Source organism: Sander lucioperca, chromosome 19 (assembly GCF_008315115.2).
Source record: "Sander lucioperca isolate FBNREF2018 chromosome 19, SLUC_FBN_1.2, whole genome shotgun sequence".
Classification (NCBI taxonomy): Eukaryota; Metazoa; Chordata; class Actinopteri; order Perciformes; family Percidae; genus Sander; species Sander lucioperca.
In genome coordinates this window covers 22,056,279-22,081,905 of record NC_050191.1, presented here as the reverse complement: position 1 = coordinate 22,081,905, position 25,627 = coordinate 22,056,279, and the positions used below count along the sequence as shown (strand labels likewise).

Here is a 25,627-nt window from a genome sequence, read left to right as displayed (position 1 = left end):
GATGTATATTCCTGCGCAGAACTCTTTTCCAATAAAAGCCTAATCCCTCACACGGATCTTTATTTGTGACAAATAAAAGGTGAGACGGAAATCTGTATGTGCAGAATAATTGTCTGTTCTGTAGAAACAATACAGGCACTGGGGATTTTATTGTTCCCAGTGCCTCACCCAAGGGAACGCACTGTGATGTAGATCTTATCTTGATTCACATCTTATGTGAAAACCAAAATAGAGATGAGATTTGTACAGTTTAGTCATTTATTGTTAATAAATTCCATCTGCATTTGTGAAATATCTGCACAATGGTCAGGTACAATTGCACAATTGAATGTCCGATCGTCGACTTCTTATGTTGATTTCTAACAGAAATATTCCAAATGTGTATGTCTTTATGGGTTTATTCTTTGTTGGCATTTTGTGCATTTGTATTTTTTGATTTGGTTTGGCTCACGTCAGCTAAGCTCACCCTGAGTTGTTGCCCTACAATTTAGGTTTGAGGCTTCATTCATAAGTTATACGGGTGTTACTGCATTTTTAATCTTTCAAACAAACGGTCACGTTTCAATTGCTGCTTGTCTGTTTTGATTTTATGATTCATCCATTATTAAGCGTGTTAGGCTGCAGTGCAGCGGATAGATTAGTGCACTTTAGCCATGGGCAGGGTATGAGTCCACAGTATGTGTATGTGGGAGGAGAGGACCGTTTGCGTTTTGCCATGAATGGCTTTCAAGTTTGTCTTAGTCGTGTCAGAGACTTGAGTTGGCCCAACACACAAGAGTCCGAGTCAGACTCTCATCTCAGCTGTGTTTAGGGATTGAACCATCAAAACGTCCCCACCATATTATTGCTTTTAATCAAGGTCCACTTACTAGATTTCTTCTAGACCTTGAGTTAAGAATTTTTTTGTCAAGCTACTATTTCAACGTCAAGGAAGAACCTTCAAGCTCAACATATAATTGATGTTTCAAGTTTACCATTGATTATTTTTATACTGTTGGTGACTTGACACTTCCTATCAGCTTTTTTCAGTAAGTCGTGTTTTTGGCCACCCTTGATAAATGTCCAGTATTCACTCTGTCTGGCTATTTAGCTGCTAAATTCTCCATTAGATTCACCAGCTAGTCACAAACTGTGTCTGGCCGCTGTTTGGTGCTGAGCAGGTAGTGTACAGTGGGTTTTAAGAGCCTTTTGTACTGACAACAGCTGCCTGCTGCAACTTAAAACAGCGCTATGAGAGCGGTGAGAGTGCGGTGAGAGTGAACCAAAACAGTGAAGTTGTGGGCCAGACCGCTAAACGATAAACTCAAACTCGCTATAATACTCCCATATACAGCATATGTGATAATTGCCTACTACAAGCGAGCCCTTTTGCATTGTTACACTGTCATTTTATACATTGTTATTATAAAAACTATTGATTATAGCTGCTTTATCCTTAGGATTTTGGACACTTAGAGGTTGGACTGTCAGGCTAAAAAGGTCAGCATTTTATTGCTATGGAAATGGTATTCCCAAGGGGATACTAATGACCCCAATGCCTTCCCTCCAGCTTCATCTCCAGGACAAATTTACACATTTTTATCCCACTACTAAATAATAAAGCTTTAAGAGGAGCGAAAGTATGTTGTTTGCTCCGGCCAACACTTTTTGTATTGTGGGCTGCTAGTGCGACTTTAGATTATTTTTTTTCTTCTAATAGTCTGTATACCAAGTATGAATGTGTGTTAGGCATACTTTAAAAGTGAAAGGGTTGATGTCTGTGTTAGAAAGGGTGCAGTTCAATGCCTCTGACTTAGAAGTACAAAGCATTATCAGTAGTAGCCCATGTTTACTGCTGAGTAGCAGATAAAACAGCTCTCCAAATACACAGACAAACACACACACACATGCATACGTAGTTTGGTGAGGAGAAGCGAAGCTGATTAAAAAGACGGCTTCAAACGCTGTTTGCTGTTTTGCTGTCGATATTGCTGTTGCCGTCATTTTTTCACTGGGGAGTGGGTTCATGCATTTTAAGACATCACTCTCCAGCAGTTATTTTAGACTTAATGAGGGAAGCTAAAGGGAACAAACCTGGAAAACATTAGATTAACCTTGGAAGCAGCCCAATGGATTTGCCTTCCTCTTGACAATTATAATGCAGGTACCAGAACAACAACAAAACAAGCTTTTATCTGGCTTTCATAGAGAACTCTAAAGTAAGTCAAATTTGTATATTGACTTTTAACCAACAGGTACTCTGTCTTTCACAATATGCGCTCTTACTTTGTAATAATGTATGCAAATATTAGATTATTTCACCAAAATGCTATTTTTTGTGTTTTATGTAATAACAACAAATAATGCAAAAAAAAAAAAAAAAAATTAATAGATTTTTTTGTCAATAGTCAATAATTTGTTCAAAAACACTTGTTTGCCTATACTGTACGTCTGGATATACCCATATTCCGTATCTGTGCTCTCTGATTCTCTGCACCATCAATGCAGCCGGGGAATGACTGTAACGGCTCTGTACGGCACTTTCTATATATATTGTAACAAGTGTACAGAAGTCCCAACGGCGCGTTTAAAGGAACTGTTTCTGAATACGGGCTGTGTAAATTTCTCTGTGGATTGAGCGTTTTGGTAGTTTTACAGTATTTATATAGCACCTAGACCTGCTTTATAATAAAAAAGGACATGGAAATCTCGCTTTTTACAATATGGGACCTTTGATGGGTTCCTTGGCCCATGCTACACCCTTTCACCAAGTTTGATGATAATCAAGCAAGTGTTTTTTTTCGTAATTGATATATATATATATATATATAGATAGATATATAGATGGATAGATAGATAGATAGATAGATATATATATATAGATATATATATATATAGATATAGATATATATATATATAGATATAGATATATAGATATAGATATATATAGATATATATAGATATATAGATTGATTCATTCATTCATTTTATTTATCAATGAATTGATAAATAAAAAAAAAAGACAAATTAATTGATAACGAAAATAACTGTCCTACCAATGATCTCTACCAAGGTTTGCGTTCAGCACAGCCATTACTGTGTCAGCTTAGGTTGCCATTCATCATACATAAAAAAGGTGAATGTCTTGTTTTAGATTGGTAGTTTTTATCTACTGTGTGAATCAGGAGTTGAGGTTAATAGAGTTAAGCGTTTTAATCCTCCTTTCCTCTGTGTCCCCACTCTTCTGTGACATTAAGATGTGTTGCGCTCCATTTGCCTGTGTGTAGGGCAGGCAGAACAGACTTCATTTGTCACAGAGAGACACCACAGAGAAATCAGAATGTAAAACACTAATTAGCCCTGATCCTGATGAGGGTTCATTACTGAGTCAGCGTGAGACTCCACGCTCCCAAGATTCTCATTGGTTGACTAGTTTGGAGCAAAAGACGCAGCATTTCAGACTTGTGCATCGGGTGTGGCTCCGCACCAGAAGATCAGGTGTGCGCTGTACAGGTGGCTTGTTTGCTTATGCATGAGTGTATGTATGCAAATGAGGATGAAGAAGCCCGGTTGCTGAGCGGCCGGCACAAGAGAGAGCCTCCATCTGTAGCATGATTCCCTGTTGAAAGGCTGAGCAGCCTGATGGGTCGTTTCAACAAGATTGCGGATCAAATGCACACTCTTGTATTGCGCTGTAAAGCGAATAACTACTTTCTGTATGGTCCACTTGAGCTTTAGGGGAGGGAGGGTAATGATCAAGGTGACATATTGCTTTTTTCTAAACATTGGCGCATGTGTAGAAGTGTAGAGAGGAAATTCAAATCTGTGAATGTCTTTTCTTCAAAGTTGTCCACAGCCAGATGTATTTTATTCATAAACGTAATCGCATAATCCATTTTTCTTTTTGAGAATGCTTTCTATACGTTGTGAGCCATTCCCAGCTGATGCTTGGTCATATTCTTTATGAAAGAGAAATATGATCCTTTTAGACATAAGTAGTGCAGCTTATTACCCAGCATTAAGCCCGGAGGGTGTTTGTGAAATGAACTCAAGAGGCTGTACTAAGCAAAGACACACTTCAAATAGAAAAATCACGTCACGTTGTTACTGAGATTAAGTGCACTCGATCAAGTTGCATTTAGACTTTAGAGATATATCAGTATTATAACCTCAGCAGTGTGATTTCTGTCAGTAAATGTGTAACTATCACTCCATTAGAGGAGGCAGTCATTTGTAGGTATTAATTGGAACTAGGAGAGGATGATTTGCATATGTTCTTAAATGGAGGGATGGATGGAAGGTTTCAGTTTTTCATTAAGGTGCAAGTCACAAATTTAAATTGGTAAAAACGCTTAACATGGTCCGCAGGATAGCTAGATTTCTTGTTTTTTTAATTAGAAAATTATGAAATGTTTCGGCATCTGTCATCAAAAAGATTGACATGGGCAGGTCATTTGGATGAAATGTCAAAGGTGACATATCTCTTTTTTTTGACTTGTCAGCTTTAGTTAGGTTCTCTTCATAAAAGATCCAGACTCTCAGCATGAGAATGACAGTGCCCTGAGAGCAGACATGCAAACTTTGACTTGAGCAGCGTCTTCAGAGTAAAAATAAAAGAATGTGTTCATCAAACAGTAGTCAGTTGATGATCCTCAGTAAAATTGTAAATTCAGTTTTCATTGAGATGATATATTTAGCCCAGACAGTGCTCTCATGGCGTTATACAGTGTTTAACAAAGGATGTAGTCGTGTTGAATCTCAATCTGCTCTGCACCACCAGTTCACAATCAAAAGTACACCTCGAGAAAAATATAGCTGGGGTAAGTAAAGATGCGTATAAAAAAGACTATTAAATCTGGTGTTCATCTGCAATGTCATAAAATGTTAAAGAGCTTTAGAACTGATTTTCACAAACAGCTCCAGAGTGATATTAGAGTGATAGGGTCCTGCAGTACATTGGTTAGAACAGTTTTGCTTTTTCACATTAGAGCTTTTTGTATTTGAGTTTGTTTTTTTTCTCACTGGTTTGAAGTGGGCGGGCTTAGTTAGGAAAATATTTCATCACAAACTTCCCGCCATTGATCAGAATTTAGCACCATTTGAATCAAAATGTAATGACGTCACCTTTGATGGAACAGATTAGCTGAGCTTTTTGAATGTTGAACTCTTAATAAATAATAACTAGTTATATATTTAAACTTTGAATGTTGACTATTTAATCATGCATATTTGACGTTATAGGGAAATACTTGTTTCAGTGGCATAAAATATGAAATCTGTAACTGCAAGAATACACAGATCAGATGTTAACTAAGATATTTTCCCTAAAATATTTAAAGTAAAAAAAAAAAAAACTATAATATAGAAATGAAAAAGTGTGCAAAACGAAAATGACCTACTACAAAACCTGATCCATTTTCAAAGCATATTTTCATACTTTACGCTCATGATATCTAGCCATGCAGCTAGTTTGAACATCGTGGAACTACTTTCTGGTAAAGAAATAGTGAAAATTGTTGACAGCAAGATCTGTGGGTTACCTAGAGTATAGGGAACGCAGTTTCTCTTGATTTTTTTATTTTATTTTAGTTAGTTAGTAAAACAAATAAAATTCCTTTTACCTTAATTATATTGGGGTGAAAGCTGAAATTTCATAACCTGGAAAAATAAAAAATAAAAACGTCTAGATACCACAGAGGAAAGTGTGATTTTTTTTTGTTTTTTTTTGTTTGTCATAATGGTGAACTGACCCTTTAAGAGTATGAGTGTTATTCTTAGTATTATGAGTAGAGTAATAATATAGATATTTACACCATAATCCTTTTATTTTGGTAATGATATTTATTCTGTGGCGTAAATAGACTCCCAACCGCTGCCTTCTTTTTACATGGATCAATGGTTGTCAGAATGTCCTCCCTCCTCTGTCGTTCATTTGCCCATGAAACATTATCTGTGTGTGCTTTGCTCACAACAAGCAGTGCAATAATTGCGCCCCCGGGTGTCTCAGATAAAGACTCCTTCTAAATGAAAAACAGGAAGGGACATCTTGACAAATGCAAAGAAACAGAGTAAAGCTGGAGCTGGTGAAGTGGCTGTGCACAGTGCCTCCTCGGAGCCCCCAATGAGTCATACAGTAGGCCTACATTTGGGAGGTTTCGCCTCACTTACAGCACAATGGTGCGACTACCACTCTGTGTACATGAATTCATCTTGTCATTTTGGAATATCTCAGTGTTGATCCAGAAGGTCAGCAGCCAAATACTGAACACTCGTGTCTAATCAAATTACGTTCCGGGATGCAAGATGATTAAACTGCAATTTGACTTTGAGTGTTCATTTCTCCCAACGCCTGCAGACAACTCCCCCTTTAGAAAACTCAAAGATTGACAGGACAGGGACTGGAAGCCTTTCTTGTGTCATTTCTATGTGAGTTGGGGAGAGAGATCACCCTTTTGAAATTCACTAAATCTGTTGCCGTGTGCATAATGCATGGCTTTTTTTTCTCAGTTGTTTTAGTTCAGTGGTTTGGCTTCAATAGGCTTTCAGAACCATCAAAACATAGAGGGAGAGGAGGTCACATGCTGTTGCAGGGAAAGTGACACCACGTTACCCCCGAGCTGGTTTTGAAAATGTGATTCCAGGAATACCAGACACTGTTGTAGCACTGCTATTATCCATCCCTTTCAATTTTTACCCTCCCTCTCTCCTCTCTTCCCTCCCTCACATCTCCTCTCCCTGTGACTAAAGGCAGCCCACTCCTCTGCAGTGGCTGCCTGCCTCCCTGATTTGCTCGCTGCTCAGGGAGGATTTGCATAGGCTGGCCCACTTTCCGCTCCTCCCCCTTCCCCTCCCCTCCTCTGCCTCCCTTCCTCCGTCCCATCATCTTCGCTTAGTTTCACCTGAGCCCGCTCCCATCCTCTCTTCTCTCTCTCTCGCTCTCTCTCTCTCTCTCTCGCCCGCCTCCGTTCTCTCTTTCTCCCGCTCTCCCCGCCTCGCTCACACACCCCAACCCCCCCTCACCCATATCTCTCCCTCCCAGCAGTTTCTCATTTTCTCATCCCATTCTTTCTCCCTGGCTTTTTTCTTTCTTTATCTGTCTGCAAATCTGTCTCTTTCTCCTGTGGAGTAATACAAAGAGCTATCAGCCTGGGTCTCCCTGGGTTAACAAGCCAGACCACTTCACTTCTCCAGGGATGTGAGACAGAAAAAAAAGAAACGGAGAAAGAGGGAGAAAAAAGTCTGACAAATATTGGATCCAAACTTAAAGACGGAGATAAAGCACAAGTCAGGATTTTCACTCTGCGTTGACATTCTGTAGCCGAACTGTGAGGGAGAAGGGAGTGTGTTTCTGCCGAAACAATAGAGAGACAGAAATCTGACAGTTTGTCCGTGCCGGAGTGTGTGGAGCTCCTCCGTCTCTCTGTCGTTCCCTCCCTCCGTCTCTCCCTCCTCCTCGTTCTCATAGCCAAGGCTGTGTGCGTTATCTGTGGCTTGACAGAGCGGAGCTGTGCAGAGCAGAACTAAGCAGAGCGACCGGGGCAGAAGGCTGCAGCGCAGGTTGTTCCCCCTCCTGTCACTCACTCTGCGCCCGCAGGTGAAGAAGGGGTGCACAGGGACACATTCCAGGTGTCGCCTGGAAAAAGCGTGCACGCACAATCTCGCTTGTTGCCCGCACTCTCACACACACAAGCACGCTACGTGGTCATCAAAGGAGCAGCCACAGGGTGATCCTACAGAGAACAGAAAGTAAAGACATATTGGATTTTGGGTTCAAAGAGCCAGTGAGCAAACGAAGAACAGCGGGGGATCTGCCGCCTTCTGACGAGTGGAGTCCAAGAGACAAGCCTGTGCTGCGTTTTGTCTGGAGGGAACCGCTGGATCCTACATCAACAAGGAGCCGGTGTTGATTTTCTGCTATGGAGTTTGCCGCTGCACCCTGGCTACGGGAAGGTCACTTTTTCTGAGATCATCGCACATCTGCTTTACTCTCTTTTAAATATCCAGTAGGGTGGGGGGGGCGTGAGCCATGCTCCCCAAAGGAAAGTCCATGGATAGCCAACTCTTCTGGATGTTGCTTCTGGCAGTGGGATGGATGGTGCTGGGCTCTGCCTGGGGCTCATCCTCAGACCTCCATCTCCTGTCTCCTACCCCCGGAGTCCCCGTGCCCCCTGCCCTTCCCCAGCCCGATCACCCACAGGGCCCTCAGGGGCCCAGGCACCACCAGCCACCTGTGGCCATATACCGCTCCCCGGCCTCACTACGAGCCGGCCACGGTGAGTCCCGTCACCACCTTTCTCACCCTCCTCCCCCTTCTGGCTTTTTCCCCTTCGCTCTGTCCATTTATCATCATGAATGATCAGTGTGCGTAGGAGCCATCTGTAGCCACCTTTTTCTCTCTCTTTAACTGACTCGCTCATTTCCTACCTCCCACTGTCCCTCTGTCTTTTGTCTTTCTTTCATGCGCTCCCTCTCACTCCAGCGCAGCACCACGAGATAACGATAGTTGACAGCAGCTCTGCATCATGGAGCTGTGTATCGTTTATGAGATTATTAGTTTAATTGTCAGTGAAAGGCACTGACATGCAAAACATCCACAGTGACTGTACTCTTATCAGCTGAGCACTAAGCGGCGACTCTGAAATAGCATGATCCCACCTGGTTTAAAGCTTGTGTAATTGAGGATTGATAGATAGTTAAAACTGGATGATGGTTCTCCTCATCTTTGAAAAAGTCTGCTACCAATCCCCACTTTTATTAAGTGGTTTGTCCTCGGACAGTGCATGTTCGGGCTCTGTAAGACTACGTGCACTCTGGCATTTGGCCTTTTTGAAGTTGACTCAAATTTAACAACGCCATGAAGGATTTCATGCATCTATTATCTCTTCTAACAGCTGTGCAAGCTTTTAATCTCAGCAACTGAATGTACACATCCAGCAAGGGGAATGAGCACTGGTGGTGAAATGTCTTTTCAATATTGACTTTTGTTTTATTGGTACTTAATGTGATCTATTGGCACCATTATCTGCTACACAGACATCAGGAGACAGATCTTTAATTTCTAATTTCTTAAACGGTACAAAGTACGTGCTTTCACAGCTTTTATATTGCAATGGTAATCATTAAGTGACTGTTATTTAAATAATTTATTCATCTTTTAGGGTTTGTTTTTACCATCTTTTGCTGCTGTTCTCTAATTACTTGTCCTTTAGTGAATGGCTGTATACAGAGTACAGTTAGAAGCATGTAGTTAATATAACTCATTGACCTCTAATTAATATCAATATATATATTTTTTATAATAAATGAAAGTAAATGACCCTGATTTACTTAGATTACATGGTCTTTACTACTCATAGTTCTTTTAGCATTTGAAACACATCCATTTTTAAATATGCCATGGCCTCGATGAAAAGTGACAGCAAAATCATTTATAAGGAAATGTAATGATCTACAATATACAAAATACCACATGTAAACCAAGGGTCACAGTTGCAGGAGCTGGCTTATCATATTGTTGCAATACTTGTCGGTTATAATAATTCAAGGAGCCTTTGCTTTATTCTGCGTTTGCAGCATTTGAGACAATCCAGTCTGTGCCTTTGTGTCAATTCCTGCGAGGGGATCGAATCTGTTTGAAAAATAAATTTGAGCCAGGTCTGTGCTTGACTCCTTTTAACACACACAGGGCTCATTTTTAGCACATTGAGGGCTATTGGAGCATATGAGCCTGACAGGCAGAGAGGGAGAGGGTGAGAGAGGATCTGCATTACTAATGTGGAATGTGCAAACCATACAAAGTGCCAGACTCTGGGCAGGGACTGGGTGGCAGCCATTTAAAAAGCCCTGGGTGTGATGCATGCTCCTGTGTATCAGGAAGCAATATGCTGATTGATTTATGCTGTTACAGGTTCCTGTATCTTTATTTAACTCTGAATTTGAATTGCCTACAGGAATTTGGGAGTATGTTTATCCCGTTTGCTACACATATGACATTATTTATATTTGATTAATTTAAAATGTGTGTTCTAAACTCATAAATCTGCTTGGTAGATAAAATAGCTTATATTTTATCCACATATTAAAAACACTAGAAGCTCCTCTGCCATCTGCCACATTCCTGTACAGTATGCCTGATAATAGGCACAGAGTTTTATAACTGTATATCAGTTCAGATTTGTTCCAGTTGACTTGTGTGTAAATTTGCATGCAGGAAACGGTTACTCAGTACAGAGCGAGATAAGAGCAAGGATAAAATCAGGAGATTAGAAGGCTTGTTATTGTGTGTGTGTGTGTGTGTGTGTGTGTGTGTGTGTGTGTGTGTGTGTGTTGCCCATTAACAATTCAGCAGCATCAGACTGACCCTGGTTTTTTTAGGCACAAGTGTAATTACAGATTCAGAGGAGACCTTGGAGGAAAACATACAGACACAACGGATACATGCTAATGCAAGCTTCTACAGTATGTGCACACACACCTCAACACACAGATGCATGATACATGTGTACATACTTTAGGTATACGTTCACACACCCTAACAGACACACACACAACACACACTCGGGACTTACTGTACACCCTCTGTGTATGTAAACTCTTAATAAGAGGCAGTGACAAGATGAATGATCCTCTCGGTTAGGGCAAAACAGAGCGAAGGTATTCATAAATCGGGGAATGTGTTCAGGCCGCCATAGGCATGAATATCCAATAACAATTTATTTTTGTATTCTTTTTATTTAATTTTATAATTATTAGTCAAACAGAAAAAAAAACAAAAAAAAAATCTCAGTAGGCAGTATTTCATTAGTTGTTCTGAAAAAAGGTGCAGGGACAAAAAGTGCTCAGCGATAAGCTACTGCATACATTTAATTTCATTAAACTATTTCCATAATGTCCTAGATGTTTGAAGTGTGATCTGACACACTGCACGCCAAATTCTCTGGTGGTTTCACCATTTTATCATTAGAGTCAGTATCAGTACATATGCTTAGGGATGTGTGTTTTTGGTTGTGTGTTTATGAATATAACTGAAATTGACATAAACAATATTCAGTATATTGCATGCTACATGTGGTAGCTTGAAGTCAAGTTGCTTCATCAATCAATTATTCAGCATTTAAGTTTGACAAAAATATCTCTGTTGCCAGTCATGACCATGACCATGCCATATAACAATCGATCATTTGAAGCACCCACAGAGGAGTATTTCCTCAATATATAATGTATGCAAAAATATATTATTTGGCAAATCCAAATCATGTGTATCATGCTTCATATTGCATGCATGGAATATATAGACAGAAGGTGCACTACAAGTGAAAGTAAAAAAAAAAAAAATTGCTACCAATTGAGCAAAATTGTACAAAAGTGAATGAGTCAACGGAATAACAGCTGCAAGAGTGGTTTGACCTGCTTTGAAGCTTTGCCCTTAGCACTTAAGGAGAATAAAAGAGAGAGTGTGTGTGCCGTTTGCCTGTGTGTGTGTGTGTGTGTGTGTGTGTGTGTGTGTGTGTGTGTGTGTCAGTCGTTTGATGCGGAATCACCTTGAAGAGAGTCGCTTTGGCAATACCATCTTCCACATAGAATGGACTCGTACTCTACAGTACATCTTGAAAAGGTTAAAATGGGGGGAGAGAGGAAAGGGAGGCAAAGATACTGTCGTATTTTTCTATGAGGTAAGCCTCGGCTCTGTGATTTGAATACAGGCTGCATCAAATCCTTTTCACTCAAGTTATCAAAGAATTGACATTTTGAGTTTGATTCTTCTGTTTTCCTTCCTCGGGCCCTTGACACAGTGTGAGGCAATACTGGCGCTTAGTTTAACCGAAGAATGGCTTCTTCTCACTGCTGGAATAATAGTTGAAAACAAGCGAACAATTTAAAAAGTATCTTTTGAAGTCTTTGGATCAAAGTGGGTTAAAAGACTATGGTGTGGTAAATATTTCTATAAATATATTATGTGTTCACTTCAGGTATCTCATGTTAGATGGGAGCACTACTCCACCATTAGTAATGTGCACTGGAAACATGTTGACTTATTAATGTTGTCGTCATATTCTCTGTCCCATCAGCAGAATGGCTGTATGGATGGCAACGTCGGTCTGTCCATCACTTTAGTCCAGACTGAAATATCTCAACAGCTATTGGATGGATTGTCATGAATTTAGTTCAGGCATTCATGTCCGTGTCATGTCCCCATCAGGTTGGACTGTAATAACTGCAATTAACAAAAATAACTAACTCTCCATTTAGCTCAATCATCAGGTAAAAAATTAAATTCATCCAATACTCTGGTTTGTGACCAATTGTTAACGTTCTTACATGCTAAATGTGAACATGGGTGGTGAACATTATACCTGCTAAACATTACTGTGCTAGCATTGTCTTCATAAGCATGTTAGCATGCTAGCTCAAAGCACCACTGTGCCACAGTGCAGCCTTACAGCTGTAGACTCTTAAGCTGCATCAGCCATGCACGGAGAAAAGAGCTGAAAAACCTTTTTATTCCTCCTTGCCACATCCATCTTTTACAAGGATGCAGAGGAACGTCTGCACCAATTACAGACTGCAGTGTTTCTAGCTCCACTCTTAGTATGGGATCAGTGTGCTAGGTACCCCCAACAGAGCGAAAAAAGGTGAAGGAATAGAGCAGTTCTGTTGGTACCATCCACAACCTTTGACAACGGAAACACAAAAATAACCAATCTAATGTGTAAAGAAGTGAACTGAACCGTACTGCTTGGTGGAAACAAGGCTTTAGGGCCCTATTTTTGTGGCGGCATAACAATCTGCACTTTTTCCTAACCTTGGAATAGGCTTTGTCCGTCTGTGTGGTATTCTGGTGCCCAGTGCAGAGCCCACAATTTTTCTGGAGAAGTCGATTTTTGTTGTTGAGCTATTGTCGTCATTTGTCACTGTGATTGGCTTAGCAGCTTTAGAGTGTATGTGGTGGGACTGGCTGAGAGCATATTTATTAATCAACACACCCTCCGATCTATATTCCCCCTCACCTAGCCATTAAGCACTTTGCACCGCTACACATACATGAACCAAAATAGCAGGTGTGTTTGGAGAAGCCCACATCGTTTGTGTGCCCAAGACCCACAACTTTGCACTTGTGTGATTAAAATAAGGGCCCTTAGTCCTGTTATCGGTGCAAGTGCTATGTAGAACAAATTGCATTTCATTTATGCATTTATGTGTTTCCTCTCCTTCATTTTTTTATACTACTAATTTGACCTCATGTGAAAATATCCCCAATTGAAACCAGAAGAAAGAAAATAAAGTTTTAGCCACAAGTGACTGTGTGGTAGAAATCCCTAGTACATATGTTCTAGTTAAACACATAACCACTGCATAAACTGTACTCTAAGCATTGTGCAATAAACTGCTGTATCTGCTGGAATGTAGTAAACAGAGTCTTTGATTGAGACACAGCCAGACCCAGACGGTCCAGTCCTTATTTTGTAGCATTAAAAACTGAGGTTATTTCCATTATTGTGTTGCAATAACTGGCCCTAGCCCCGAGAAAGGAGGGGGGACACATGACTTGAAAACTCAGATATTGGTGGCTAGAACTAAGAAGGTGGGACTGGATAAGGATGAGATCATCTAATTCAGGTCTTTGTTCTTGAAATAAAGATCTTTATATTGCACCATCGCTGCCTCATCGGGTATTTTTGTCAACTTGGGGAACAGCGAAACACCGACAACTGCACTAAACCTCTTTAGCTACCAGTGGAACATGCAAACTGTGACATTGTCACTGTTACCCCAGAGTATACAGAGAAATAACTGCAAACTCAAAATGCCAAAGTATTCATTTTCCTTCTCAGTGGATTCAGTAGCCTGTGGAGATAGCATGGCAACATACTGGAACTGGTTGTGTTGTCACAGCTGAAGTTATGAAAAATGTATTTGACCTCTCAGTCTCCTGTAAAATGTATTGGGCCAGGTGCGGTGGCTGCATAATAACTTGCCCCACATGTAGCAGGTGTATGAATTATTCCAATGAACCAGGAGCATTATGCTCTTTGTGTTGCTGTCTACCTTGATTGTGTGTGTGTGTGTGTGTGTGTGTGTGTGTGTGTGTGTGTGTGTGTGTGTGTGTGTGTGTGTGTGTGTGTGTGCGCGCGCGCGCGCGCGCGCACGTTATACAGCACACTGGTAGACATAAATGATATCGCCCTGTGGCGATTCATAATGGGTGAAGAATTAAATGGAAAAAAAGAGTACAGTGACGAAGGAGGGAGTAAGATGGTTGAGCGAGAGATTCCTGTGGACTTTGTGTTTTCCTCCGTGTCTCAGACAAAGAGACGCCAAGCTGGGTTCTCATTTGAAAACATTTCCTCGCTCGTCTTTATTCCCTCTTCATCCTGCTCGTTCTCACTCGACGTCTTCGCCCTCTTTCTACTTTTCTTGCTGCTCCCTGTTTATGCTCTGAAGAGCTGTTTCGGGGTCTTAATTATGTGGTTATTTCAGGTTTTTGCCTTCTCTTTCCCTGTTTTGGGACTCGCAAGCTTAGGCATTTTATCTTGTAGAAGACAGGGCCGTTTTTCAGCCCGCCGGAAAGGAAAGGGGAAGCAGAGGGAGAAAATAAAATAAAACAAAAGTGGAAAAAAAAACAAAGTTGAAAACGTTAATGAGGTGACAGTGACATTGCAATGCCTCCTCTCCTCCATTTTCCTCTCATCCTGACCTTTATCTCTCTTTTATGCCGGCTCAGCTCACAGCCTCACGTTTCCCTTCCTCTCCTCTCTCTCCCTGACTTTCTCTATTTGCTCATACTTCTTTTCTTTCACAACATATAGATAAACATATCTCTTCCCTCTCCAGAACTCTTTGCTTCACTGTTTTTTTTTTCTTCCCAAAATCTGCATGCTCTGCAAATTAACTAGGCAAAGTCTGTTCTCGCAAACTCATCCTCCAGAAACTCTGTGCTTTGCTTTTTCCCCTCTCCTCGGTCACTCCAGCCTTGGCTTATTAATTATATTTATGCTCTCTAGCTCTTCTAATTATGGCTATGGCTCCAACAGGAAGTAGTTGAACACATCTCATAATTATCCATCAAATGACTATTCATTTGGACAAACCCCTGCTGATTATAGCCTCATGCTTGATGCAAATGAATAATCCGATGGGCTGGAATTGAATTGATATTTAATTCCTTTTTTGTTTTTTTTTCATTCAACCCTTTTTTAAATTCACTAATTTCTTCTTTTGAAAGGGCTTTTACTGTTACTCCATGAATGTGGATGTAAAAGAGTATTTACAGCTTGATCCCACAGCCAGTTAGTTTGGACGTCTCCATGGAGACAGTGAACCTCCCGAGATTAGACAGAACGAACATTTCCTGAAGAGGTCATGAATCGTGTTAGACGCGACCTACTGTGACATCATGAGGTTAAGTAATGGGTTGCTCACCGGCCCTCGCTGCTTTTTAGCAACTTCACTCCGAGCTCATTATAGTCTCAATCACAACAGGTGCGGAGACACAAGAACACCTTTCAACTGCTCCATTTTCTTATTCAGATGTGGCCCTCGCCATGTGACATCACAGGGCTGAACCAATCACCCAGGCTTCTTCTCTTCATTGAAGCCACTATTCAGTTTGGTTCAATTTATTCACTAAAAGTTAAAAGACAAGTAGGATTGGGCATCGAGAACCGGTTCCAGCTTGGAATCGTGTCAAAACTTACGATTCCAATGGAATCATTTCTTTATTGGAATCGTTTGGAAAATTTGGTTTCCAGTCCAGTCATCGGCTCCAATTTAAACTGCGCAAGTTTTGGTTTCTGTAGCGGCCAGGCGCTTGTTGTGTTGCAGCCAGGAAGCACAGTAAGCGGCGCTCTAAAGTTGGCTGAAGAAGCCCGGTAAAACTGTAAATCACTATTGAATCCAAATAAATCAACTCCAACCCTCAAAGAATCGGAATCGAGAATTGATAAGAACCGGAATCGAAAGGAAGAATCGGAATTGGAATCAGAATCGTTAAAATCAAAACGATGCCCAACCATAAATACAAGTACAATCATAAGACATAATGCAGATATGTGAAATGGGACACCCTGGCACTATATGAAGCTTGTGTAAAGGGGCCCAGACACTAGCTTATAATGCACATTATGAATACTATCATATTGTTTGGATAAAAGGAACATGTATTATATAATAACATTCACAACCTACTAGAAGAAAACTACCCTTACCCTACCTAAGTGGTCCCAAAACATTTATTCCATCAGTCTAAGCATTGATTAGATATATAAGATGCAATAAACATAAACATATAACAAGTGAGAATAACAGTAGAAATAAAATAAAAGGATTTTAGAGTCACTAGTTTAGAAGTCCCAAGTCATTTAGAGTATTCAAGCGTTAACATATTTTAGTAGTAACTGTTGCCTTAGTCTCTTTTTAACAGCAGACACAGTCAAATACATATCGTAATGTTTGGGGGATAGTATGTTATATATATTATATGTTCTATTCCCTGGGATATGATAAAATAGGTTTGCACTGAAGACTGTGACCTCGAGGAGAGCAGCTGAGTGATTTATATACAGCACATAAAGGACCACCCTCCATCACACTCTCATGGCAGTAATTAGCACCTCAGTGATTGATTCTCGATTCTCCGAAAAAAGGCTGTTGGTGCAATTGGCAGCAAGATGGAGCACTTTTATGGACAATTATTCGTAATGTCAGCTATTTTGGTGTTCACCTTAGGGTTAATGGGCTGTCTTAATAGTTTATTGGCATAGTTGGCCATAGTAAAATAGCTATTTTAGAAGTGTACCTCAGTAGTAATGAACCTACGTTTGCTCAACATTTGTATTGGTAAAGCATTTTATGGCAGTTAAAGTTAAGACATTAGCACCGTGTCAAAGGTGATTTTTTTTTATTTATTTTTTTGTTATTGCTCAGCACTCCAGAGCTGGGACAGAGCGTCGAGGCAAACATGTTTTTGCAGACACATACACAACCAACAGATAATTCATCCCCTGATAAATATGTTTACAGCCAAGCAAATATAATATTTGTAATCCCCTCCATCTTGCCCTGCAAGGACTGGATAAATATCTCTTGCTCTGCCAGGTTCCCCATGCAGTATTTCTCTTTCACTGTGGTTTATCACGGGCGGAAGGGAGTGAAAGAAATTGTGGAGGGAGAACGAGGCACAGGAATGTAAATAAGAAAGACATAGATATAGAGCTGTTTAGAGAGAAGACGAGATAGCAGAGAGATGGCAGATAAAGATGGAGAGAGTGTGCACGTGGAAATAAAGAGAGAAGAGAGGTGCAGCAGACAGAGAAAGAGATTGAGGTAGCCTCTTCAACCCACTCTAATCCAGGCTAAAGTAGCTAATGGGCTTGCCCAGACGCACTGAGTGGATATTGCGTTGGGACTTCCTGCAGTCCCTTAGCAAACAGACAGCCAGGGTTGGCTAAGAGACATGCTGGCCAGGCGGAAACATGATATCATCTTGCTAGCACCACTAATATGGACACATGGCAAGCCAGAAAGCGAGACAGACAGGCAGACAAGCCGAGCCGGCGTGAACCGAATTGTGACAGAGCCTATGAAGGAACACCTGTAGGGAGAATTGATTGGCCAAGCTGACGGGTCAATGAAGGCGCCCCGACGTGCAAGTGTTGTGCCCTGACATGCACAGCCTGTTTAGAGGACCGGCATGTGTATGAGGAATGACAAACACGAAGAATGGCAGAACATAAGAATAGCATGGGGAACATACCCAACATGCTGTTTCCCCATTCTGAAGTCCTTCTTGCCTATTTTAGCTGCTGTGCAGAACAATTGGATTCATGCTCATTAGGGGTGTCATGATTCTCCAAATCCTCGATTCGATTACATTTTCGATTCTAAGGTCGTGGTTCGATTCGATTCTCGATTTTTACATTTATTTATTTATTTTTTTTTTTTTTTTAAAGCACAGGTTGCCATTTTTAGACTAGACTTTTATGTAATATATCTAACCTTTGTTCGCAATGTACCACATTACATTGTCAAATTGAAAACATTTATTAACATAATGTAACAATAACATATCTTCAGTCAGTTGGAAACTTGACAATTTGTCAATAAAGTAAAAAGAAAAAAAAAGTTTACCGACAATCCTGAGGGCAGACGCTTCGCAGCACACAGAGTTTGGTGTTTGAAGCCCCCAACGCCAGCACTAGGATTAGGCAATGGTTATGGTAAGAAGACGACGGTCGCAGGGCTGCCTTGAAGGCTTTGTTGGGGGCTTAAAACACCATCGAGCCAGCACAGCAGCAGACAGAAAGAGGGCGACTCGGCAGTCCGCTAACTTGTTGCTCTCTCTAATATAACCAATATAAGCTGCTCTGTTTAGGCTACAAAACGTGCATGCAGGCTGAAATTCAACCGTGTGGTTTTGTTGGGATAAAGCTATAAGCAGAAGGAATATCCGCTAGCTGCTAGTCTAATGTGCAATGGTAAACACACAGAATATGGTACACGCACATAGCAGAGCTTGCAAACTGTGGCTTTTTTGTCGACAACACGAACATTGTCAACATAACTCACTGGACATCCAAAATACTTCCACACTTTCACACACTTCAGTGAAAGAGGAGGGGGCTCAAGTTCTGTCGATGGGTCTACAGCATCTGCAGTTGCCAGGCTATCTTGACTGGCTCTAGCTAAGTTACAAGAGGTTGACTGACTCGCAGCATTTCAACAGTGTGTTTTTTTTCTGCTTGACAAGCCGACCGGACGTGACACGGGGGCATGGCAGTATCGACGATTCCAATTTTTTATTCGAAATTCAAGATTGTGACTTAATTTCGGTCACTCTTAATGCGCATGGACACACAGCTTAGACAATCCTCAGTGCAGTGATCAGACTCAAACTTTTGTTCCTGTTTCTTTTCTACTGATGGTTGTGCATACTGAGGCAAACTTCTAATCAAATGATTCTGATAGTCAGGGGTGGCTGAACATAACCACAATCTCCCTGTTTTGAGTCCAGATGGAGATCCTTGTTCATGTCACCCCTCTTTAATCACCATACTGGCTGAAAAATACCAGTTACTGATGCTCAATTAATTATGTAACCTTGTCAGGTCCTCTAATTATTTTAGCATTAAACTATTTGATGGCACTAATTTACATTTTATTTTGCCAACATTTTTTTTTAAATTAGCTTAAAACTTGCATATTTGCAGATAAATGTGTTAAAGTCTTACACTGACACCATCAGGGAGGACACGCACACGCGTTGACACATGCTACAAATCTTTGCCACCCAACTGCACTGCACTCCGCAATACACTTGTACTCCCTTGGGAATTGTTTGCACTCTTTGAAGGGCAATATTGTGCCATGGTCGGTCACAGGTTTAAGAGCGGGTCAGCGGTCATGAGTGTTTGTCTGCCCTCTCCTTGACATCTTGTTTATTGTATACAGAGAACTGCCTCTTGGGAACAAGCGATGCCTCTCTCTAACTATGCTCACAGCTATCACAGGTCGCTTTTGGACTTCGTTAATGAGCGTCTACAAATCCATGGTTTATCTGGCTGCTCCTCAAACTGGCAAGCTTGTCTAACGTAACCATGGGAAGGTAAACGAGAGATGTCTTTAGGACCCTACAGAGGCCGTTGGCAGCTGCCTGTCAAAAAAAAAAAACAGCCTCCAAAATAACAACTTCCCTCTCAGTATAGATAAACCTCGTTGACTTTTAAAATATTTTTTTGTTTTGTTTAGTGTTAGTATAAATAATAATAATTAACTCTTGGGAAAAAATCCTTACCTTTTTATTCCTTTTAACTCCCTCCAAACCGGTACCATGGCAGTTTTCATTTTGACGCTCCAAAATTGAAACACGGTCGAAGTATGCGCGCCAAAACGCTTTTATTGCGTGTTTGGCCATTTAAAAAAATATGCATACATTAAAATGCGTGCCTCAGACGCTTTTAAGTGCCTTTGGGCCTTTAGAATCATAAGCAATGCCATGTACTTTCACAGTAAGCAATATCTATTTTGATGTTGCTGCGATGCTGGGTGTTCCTCTTCCCCACTCCAGTCTTACATAACCGGTTGACACTTTAAAGCAAACGTTAACCTGTGATTTGTCCTGTTTTACAGGGCACTTAGTGGATATGGATAACTCATATGGATCCCAAAAGCCCCCCCAGGGCACTGTAGATGTAAACAATATATTTGTCAGAACGAATAGTGCAAGGAGCAACACAGCCTTGCTTGCAGGATGAAACTGCAGCCGCCCCGCCCGAGTAAGATTGATTAGACACTCATTACTCCATGCATGCCTGCATCAGTGTATGTGTGGGTGGGAGTGGGTGTTTCCTTGATTTGATTTATCAAGTGCTCAAAAGCAGGCCGAAGGATTAATCACAGCAATGATACCATGCCAAGCTATTATATCCATTGCTTTATCTGAAGATGCTGACTCTTACTTACTTACTTGTGTGTGTGTGTGTGTGTGTGTGTGTGTGTGTGTGTGTGTGTGTGTGTGTGTGTGTGACTAATCTCTGCTTATAAGAAGCGTTTTTTGAATTGGAAGGATTACGGCGGTCGACACATTGTGTTTGCATTTTGACTTATGTGCTTGTTCTAGCTTTTGTGCGAAGAGCAGATTGAATAGTTTTCCTAATATATAGTACGTATGTATGTCTGTGCTCATAATCTACTTATGAAATGCAGTTTGAAGTGTGCAGCCAAGTAAAGAGGTCTATTGTGTGGTCCACACACACTGGATGCAAGCAAACACGCTGCTGTTGCTGCTGCTACTTTATCTGCACTAGAATATGCGTCATGGTCCCTCTTCTACCTCTCTTGTCCATCACTCACATTAAACCCCTCCTCTCTGCACTCGGTGCTCTGAACTTGATAATACTATCACAGACACATGCAAAACCTCCCTCCCCCCTCTCTCTCCTCTTGCCCTCCCGCTCTTCCTCTAATTGATTTTCTCCTCTCTATGGCTGTCCTCTAGCCACCACTTTTGATGATCCTTATTCTACTCTTACCTCTGCCTGCCCGTATCAGTGCTGACTGTAAACTAAGCACATTTTGTTTTCCAACAGAAGGCCCGCTTTTCCCTTCCTTTTCAGCATTACAAAAGCAATCCATCTGTCGATCTATCTCCATCTAGGTATTTAGACGTCTAGCTAGTTATCTGTTGCTAAATTTTCTAAACAAAAGCTGGTATTCAAATTATTGCGAACTCTATTATAATATTGTCATAAACAAATAATTCTAATAACGTGGAATTATCTGTACTTTTAATAGCTTATGGTTATTTCGTCAGAATACAGATGTCATCAATACAAGAACATAGTCATGTCATACTCACCAATCTGCTGCTTAGTTTCTGTTTTTCAACAGAAATAAAGTTTTATTTATTCACTATTTTCTTTTCCTTATACTTTGCCGTTTTTTCTACAATTGCTGTTAAGCTACGGTCAATGAAACTCAACACTTAAAGTCTACCAGGAAAGGAAGGTATTTAGGCCCATTGGGCAGCTGAAGAGCTTTTAATGTGAAATATCCTTTTACAGGAAGTTTCTGTTTGAACAAAGAACATTGACTGTTGTTGACTGTTGTATTGATTATAGATGTGGAAATGTACTGTACATTATACTGAATTTATGAGTTTTTAGTTGAATCAGAAAACAGGGACACATCTTAATAAAATATACTAATAAAGCAAGGCTAATTATAAATGAATGTCTGTCTCAAATATAAGCATGTTTCAAATAAAGGTCTGGTTGTTCTGCAGTTTTTATGATGGTATGGAACTTATGCCAATCCATGCTAGCTGTATGGTGTTAATAACACACAGTTACAATACAAATATGAACAGGCCATCTAGCTATCTCGCTAACAAGCTATCTCTACCTAGCTAGCAAGTTCCCCATTGAAGTGACTTACATGAAAAGGACCTGACCTTAGAATGGGCAGGATACAGTACAGATTACATCTTTGAATGCAGCAGAGGGAGGCAGGCTTAACCTGATACAGTGTCACTCTCCCAAGATCCATAGGCATGAGCATGCGGCCACGTGTCGCCTGAATGGAATTCAACACCGATGCCCACGCATGATTTGTCACCGTTAATTCCACAAAGCAACATCCCAAGCCATTCATTTTCATAAATAGCCCCTGTTTGGTTTTTATCTCTATCCCTTGTCTATCCATCGTGTTGTTTTTCCTCCTTTTATCTCTTTAGTCTAATTCTCTCTCTTATCTCTGCTTTTCTCTCTATCCAGCCCTCCGTCCAAGCACACACACTCTCTCTCTCTCTCTCTCTCTCTCTCTCTCTCTCTCCTTTTCGCCCTCGTGCCAAGTTGCAGACTCGGGCTACGCTGAGCCGCATTCGTGACAGCGTCTGAGCGAATTAACGCAGTGCAGCCACTGCGTGCAGACATCTAGGACACACAGCAGAGAAAAAAAGAAGAGAAAAAAAAAACCTCAGCCCCCGTTCTGTCTATCTGGCCAAGCTGGAGCAGAGCTTATCAGGCTCTACTAGGGGAAAGGAAAGAGAAGCGTATATTCACCCCACTGCAATGCCATAGTGTACATATCAGTGCCAGTCCAGACAAAACAGTCGCAGATCTCAAATGTCAAATGCCTATGTATGTGTGTGTTTGTGTATGAGTTTAAGGCTTGAATAATGTATACTGTAAAGTGAATTAATGTTTCAGCTGACCTTAATGTTCTCAGCATAGAAGGCTGCTCTGCTTCACTAACTTACAGGCCCTTACAGAAAGCCAAATATGTCTTCTTTATAATGCCAGGACAATCTATTGAAACTTTCTTGCCTCCAACACAATTACCGATTATGATACATGGGCCTGTACGACACACCCTTGGAGCAGTATTTCTTTTTGACAGGACATTTTCACCTTTTTTCAAATGTGCACTCTAACATCACCCATCAGGATTTGTTTGAAAACTGCAGTAAAAAGGATGCAGACATTATTAGACACATCATGCCCTCACTTCATTATCTTTCTCTTTAGGATCCATTTAGTTATTGTTACTGGTGATGGGCAGTAATTCTTCGTGAAAAATCAGCATCTTATCTAACCTTTAGCAGTGGAACAGGCGTAATTGATGAGCAAACAGAGGTGATTATTCGAGTTGGCATTGACCACAGGATGCAGAATCAATACTGAAGTGCTGTATTGATCCTTATGGCGGTTGTTGATGAAGTGACGAGGCTCGTTGGGCCAATCGGGACATAGACGCAGGACGATGATTTAGTGAGCGGATGGGTTTTTATTGAGGAGTTAAGACTGTTGTCCAGCGGGCTTTGTAAAAATTCAGACCTTTGGTGTTGATCTAGCTCAATATTATAACCAAGATCCCTGCCTGGTATTATGGTACTGACCTTTGTGTGAGTGTGTGTGCATGTACTGTATGTCTAAAATGCGAGGACTTTTTGTGGTACGACCCTTGTTCTTTTGATGATGATGATGAATAATTTTATTTCGGTTAACATACATGAAAGAAACAGTTATTTCCCACAATTTGCCACCATAGCTAACCTAAAAAAGGAATACGCTGAAGCCAAGGCTTATTTTTGCCTATCCTAAAATTTCCCATAGAATCACCCAGAAATCCAACATAACTAAATTAAACTAAATACTTGGGTACAATCTTAGTAATTTTAATAAAATTACTTCATAAACCTTAATTATTTTAGATTTTAAAGCTTTTTTGAAACTCAACAGAGACGTACACACTTTCAACTCATCATTAAGTTCATTCCATAATTTAACCCCCAAAACTGAAACACATCTATATTTTACATTAGTCCTCACTTTACCAGTTTCAAAGATAGAGAACCGTCTTAAATTATAACAACCTTCTCTCAATTTAAACAGACAGGACGGCCATTGTTCACAACTCGAAAAAGTATTTCAAAAGTTTTTAAATATAAAAGATCTGGAAATTTTAAGGTGTATGAACTTTTATAATTGATAATAACAAGCTTTATGTATTATTCTAATAAAAAATCCTGTCTGAACCTCATGAATCACACTCAGACGTTTTTGCATGAAGGCATTGCAGTAGTAGATCTGCTGTTGCAACTTTGCTGCAGATGATGAAACAAGCCCATAAAGGCTTTAATATTTCAAAATGTAAAAGAAAGTCAAACTAGAGTGATGTGTATGTACGCGTGGCGAATCAAAAAATCTCAAGGTTTTTTTTTTTTTACCAGACCAAACTTGGCGACTCTGGTTAGGTCTGGTTTTCCGGATGCTGCAGACTAAATGGGAGCTGGCAGATATGATCCTTTGCAGCCCACTCTCCGGTCTCATGAAATACTGTCGCTCCTTTGTCTCAGACTGCCTCCAACTGTGTGGGTCCACGTGCATACTGTATGTGTGTTTCCTACGTGCGTTTGTTTTCACTGCACTTCCTAGCTGTGGTATTGCCAGGAGCAATTCTCCTGCCATGCCGAATGCACCCCAGCGTGGTTACACTTCAAAGCCTGTCCACATACACATCCAGATGCACACGGACTCGGGCAGTATGGATGCACCCGTAAAAAAATGTATCTTTTACACAAAGCGACAAATCCATATCCCCTGCAATTCAGAACTTGTTCAACACGTGCGCTCGCATCAGGAGAAAGAAGGGCCTTCGTTTATTTGGTAATATTTAGACAATACAGCACTTACACATCAGTGCCAAATCAAAGTGGAGGTCTTAACCCACATCTCTGTAAGTGACTTTGATTTGGAAAATGAGTGTGAAAGAGTCATGAAGTCCATTGTGGAGAGGGTATTTTCCAGGAGGACAAGCCTGCATGAGGGCACATATTTATTTTGATCCTGTGGAGGATTCATCAGAAACCACAACATAACTAACATCTAAAAAAAGAGATAAGAGCCTCAAGAAAACAGCTAATATATATGTACATTTTATACACCAGACACTTCCCACACTTAAAGAAGCAAGCTTTGCTAATCAGTCACTTTGATGCTACACACAACCAAAGTGTGTGGGTTAATAAATTGATTGATATATACAGTATGTGTGGGGAGGTACTGTATGTGTCTGTGTTTCCACCTCAAGCTGAAAGATACATCAAAGCCACATGCATTACCACAGCCAAGCCCCTTTGGTTTCCAACTGTGACACATAAAAAACCTTAGAGTTGTGCAAACAGAGGGGTAGTTTATGTTCTGTATGCACTGTGAAGAAAGTTCCACGTCATTTGTGCCCAGTCTTCATGCCGCTCATTCCTTCCCTATGAATTGAGCGTATACTGTAGTTGAGGGCAACAAAGCTCCCAACAGTTTGTTGCTTTAACCCTGCTCTGCTTTTGATTACGGCACATAGTGAAGGGACACAGCTAAATGGGAAGTAACAAAACACAAAGATATGTGCGACACAGTGCAGGACTTACAAAGTGCACCACTCTTTGAGCCACCCACCAGGACATCCCCATTCCCTTGGTATTTGGTTTTCCTGTTGACAGACTTGCGTTTCCTTCAAAAAATTTTAAATGAGATATGAGCCAGACAAGAGGAGAGCGGAGAGACGTTTTTTCCTGCCAAAACCAACCCGACTAAAATCTCAAAAAAGCCATTTCACTCTCCGTGCTCTTCCGTGTACCAGTGCCCAAATATCAATC

At 40.7% G+C, this 25,627-nt stretch overlaps 1 protein-coding gene across 20 annotated transcripts in view; it reads left to right on the top strand.

Moving 5' to 3' along the window:
- Positions 1 to 25,627, top strand: part of nrxn3b (neurexin 3b) — a 326,116-nt gene that overhangs the window by 192,820 nt on the left and 107,669 nt on the right. Inside the window, exon 1 of one of the 20 annotated variants that reach the window (XM_031287990.2) lies at positions 6,932 to 8,252. The exons of the other annotated variants lie outside the window; for them this stretch is intronic. Coding sequence (XP_031143850.1) covers positions 8,006 to 8,252 — 247 coding nt within the window. The 5' untranslated portion in view covers positions 6,932 to 8,005. Of the gene's footprint in view, positions 1 to 6,931; positions 8,253 to 25,627 lie in introns of those variants that run through there. 20 annotated transcript variants of the gene reach the window in all.